This window comes from Eimeria maxima, genomic scaffold, assembly GCF_000499605.1.
Source record: "Eimeria maxima Weybridge genomic scaffold, Emw_scaff1961, whole genome shotgun sequence".
NCBI lineage: Eukaryota > Apicomplexa > Conoidasida > Eucoccidiorida > Eimeriidae > Eimeria > Eimeria maxima.
The window spans coordinates 1-3,455 of NW_013564851.1; the positions used below are offsets into that span (position 1 = coordinate 1).

A 3,455-nucleotide genomic window follows, 5' to 3' on the forward strand; every position below is an offset into this window, starting at 1 on the left:
ATAATATATACTGTCTGTCGCTTCTTTCAATTTTCTCGGTATTCTGTCGGCTGCCTCTGCTGCCCTTGCGTGCATGCCTTCCTCGTATTGCTGCTGCTTGCATATGTGTTTGCTTCTGCTGCTTTTGTTTCCTGCGCGTTGCCTTCTTTTGTGTTTGCTCTCTCACATTCCGTTGCTGCTGCTGCTGCTGGTTGTGTGCAGGAGTGGCTGCTGCCTTAGAGGGGTGGCCTTTGAATCGCTCTGTAGTACAGCGGAGGGAGGCACTGTCGTACTGTCTAGCTGCAGCAGCGCAGCAACAGCAGCAGCAGCAGCAGACTGTTCTTGCGCTCCTTAGCACCATCAGACGTTGCTTGTTCCGGCTCTTTCTTCTCTGTGGTGCTCGTAGCAGCTGTACCAGCAGGTGCCGCAGCAGCAGCAGCAGCAGCGACAGCGGATCCAGCATCAGCGGTGGGGAGGGTAGGAGCAGCAGCAATAACAGCAGCTTAGGCACTCCGCTACGCATTGCTTTTAAGAAGAGCACAGGACAGCTGCGACTGCCTCTTCCGCTGCGCTCAGCAGAAGCAGCAGCAGCAGCAGCCCCGATGCCTCTGGCGCCGAAGGGCTGGCGACAGTTGCTGCAGATTGCAGCAGCAGCATTGTCTAACGAAGTTGTCTACTGCAGCAGGCCTACAGGGAGGTACGTGCGGTTGCTGCTGCTGCCATTTGCGGAAGAAGAGCTGCAGCAACAGCAGCAACAACCCTACATGCCCCCACGCACCGCAGCAGCTGCGGCAGCTGCGGCAGCTGCAGCGGTTGGAGCACTTTGGTCTTGCCTTTCACAGTTGCTTAACTCGGGCTCGGGTTGGCGGTGTGTGAGCCGTGCCGTCCCGAATGTTCCTGCTGCTGGAGCTGCTGGTGCGCACCCAGCAGCAGCAGGAACAGCAGCACATACTGCTGCTCCAAGTGCAGTAGGTGCCCCATCTTCGCTCAACCAGCAGCAGCTGAGCAGCTACACACCGGCGTTGCTTCCGGCTGCTGCTGCGAGGCTGCTGGCCCCCCAGCTGCAACCACAGCAGCAGCAACAACAGCAGCAGATGCTCTATTTGCAGCAACAGCAGCTCCTGATGCAGCTCTGCGGCGGCCGCGGGTTGCCCAACAGTCGGGAGGACACGCGCTTCTTACTTCAGCAGCAACAGCAGCAGCAACAGCAACAGCAGCAACAGCAACAGCAACAGCAGCAACAGCAGCAGCAGCAACAGCAACAGCAACAGCAGCAGCAACAACAACAGCAGCAGCAACAGCTAGGATACTTGACTGGCATGCAGCAGCAGCAGCAGCAGCAGCAGCAGCAGCAGCGTCTGCAGGAGGAGCAGCAGCAACAACACTCGTCTATGCAGGGGAAGCCGCCGCAACACCTGGGTCAGCAGCTGAGTCTGCCTATGCCGCTGCCCCCGCATCAGCACCAGAAGCAGCAGCAGCAGCAGCAGCAGCAGCAAGTTCGTGCTTCAGCCTATGCTTATTCGCGTCAAGCCAGTCCAGCTAGCCGTCGGTCTTGGTCGGCGAGTCTCTGGGCCAACACAAGTGCCCCTCTCAGCCGCCCAGAACACCCTCAACTCCCTGTAAGCGCCAGCTAGCCGACCAACTAGCTCTTAGTTCGCCAAACACACGCACTGTCAGCTAGCCGCAGTTAGCCAACAGGCCGCAGCTAGCCACAGGAGTCAGTCATTCAGGATCAGCTTTCTAGAATTCCCAGCAAGCTAGTCACAGCTAGTAGGTAGCAACACTTAGCTACCTACCTAGACGCTAGCTAGCGGGGAAGCTAGCTTGACAGATAGTCTGCCTAATAGGCGGCAGCTCTTCGGAATGTGCATGAGGGTGTGCGTCGTTACTGTACGTGGCGTTGGTGTGGAGAATATATGCAGCAATAGCACCAGCGGCAACAGCAGCAGCAGCTGAGTGGATTGTTTGTGTTCCTGCAGGCGTCTCAGTTTATGTTCCTGTTCGAGTCGGACGCCGCGGAAGGCGCTGCTGCTGCCGGCAGCAGCGAAGTTAAAGAAGAAGAACTCAGCGGCTTCTTAGATTTGTCCTTCTTAGCAGGCAGCACCCCTGTTGTCTGCAGCAGCAACTGCAGCTCACAGCAGCAGCAGCAGCAGCAGCAGCAGGGTGCGGCAGATATCCTTCCCCTCTCCCCGCATGAACTTCACCAGCAGCAGCAACAGCCGAGACTGTCCCCACCACGCAGACACACGCCACAGCAGCAACAGCAACAACAGCAGCAGCAGCAGCCGGTCTTGCGCATGTCAGACAGGGCAGCGGCAGTGGAAGCCCTGCGGCAGCAGCATGCGGCTGCTGCCGCAGCTGCTGCAGTGTTGAACAACCCTATCAGATTGCCTCCTTTGCGACAGCAGTCTGACGTTGATGATGAGTTGCAGCAGCAGCAACAACAACAGCAGCAGCACCAAGGAGCGTTAATAAATGGCAAATGGTGCGTTTGCATGGAAGTACCGCCTCCGCCTTCTGCCCCTCTTCCTTCTCCTCATTTGCTGCTGCTTCACCAGCGCCAAGCTGCTGCGCTTGCAGAGCAGCAACAGCAACAACAGCAGCAGCAGCAGCAACAGCAGCAGCAGCATGGGATGATGCCACCAGTAGGGGAGCCGCGCTACCGGGAAGAAGCTCTGCGACATATGGGAGGCGGACTCTCTCCTTTGCCTCTTGCTGGCGTCAGCTGCTTCGGCAATGAAGGACCGATGCTGCAATCTGCTGCTGGCAGCCCCGCTGCTGCCGCTGCCGGCGCTGCTGCGCAGGTGTACGCCTCCCTCAACAGGCAGCAACAGTTCCCAGCAGCAGCAATGCATGCAGACCAGGACATTCCCAAAGCCCCTGGCAGCAGCAGCAACAGGCTGACACATCTTTACCTCGAGCAGCATAAATCTGCAGCGGCCTCACGCGGGGTCGCAGCAGCAGATGCAGCCCTCAGCAGCAGCAACAGCAGTAGTAACAACAGGCCGCCGACCGATAGAATGCTCGTCGCGCCTGCAGCTGCAGCAGCAGCGGCAAGCTCCCTGAGCGACTCGAGAGCAGCAGAGCTGCAGCAGCACTCGGGTGCTGCAGCTGCCTGGGCAGACCCACGCACAGGCCAGCAGCAGCCTCCCTATGGTAGGCAGCAGTAGCTGCGGCAGCAAACGCTGAAGCCAGCGAAAACTGCAGCAGCAAACGAGCCCGACGCATGCACGATGTTGGACAAATTGGCCTGGTTATGGTTGTTTTCATTTTTGTTGTTTTCTTTCTGAGAGCCTTTGCGATTGCTGCTGGTGTTGCTTATACTATGTTCTGCTGCTGCTCTTGCCTCTGGGTGCGGCTGCTGTATCTTTTACTGCTGTTACTATCGGGAGGCATCTGCTGACGTGTTAGAGGATCACTAGCTGAGTTAGAAAACCACATTCGGGTGTATAGGCACCTCCTAGATCAGCAGGTAG

The 3,455-nt window shown here is 57.9% G+C and overlaps 1 protein-coding gene across 1 annotated transcript; it reads left to right on the forward strand.

Moving 5' to 3' along the window:
* Positions 1-201: 201 nt before the first annotated feature.
* On the forward strand, positions 202-3,149 carry EMWEY_00056600 (hypothetical protein, conserved; the record flags this gene model as incomplete). Its single annotated transcript, XM_013480468.1, has 2 exons — positions 202-1,598; positions 1,959-3,149. Coding segments are annotated over 2 exons (2,588 nt in total), but the record flags the coding sequence as incomplete, so codon positions are not given.
* Between the last annotated feature and the right edge of the window lie 306 nt (positions 3,150-3,455).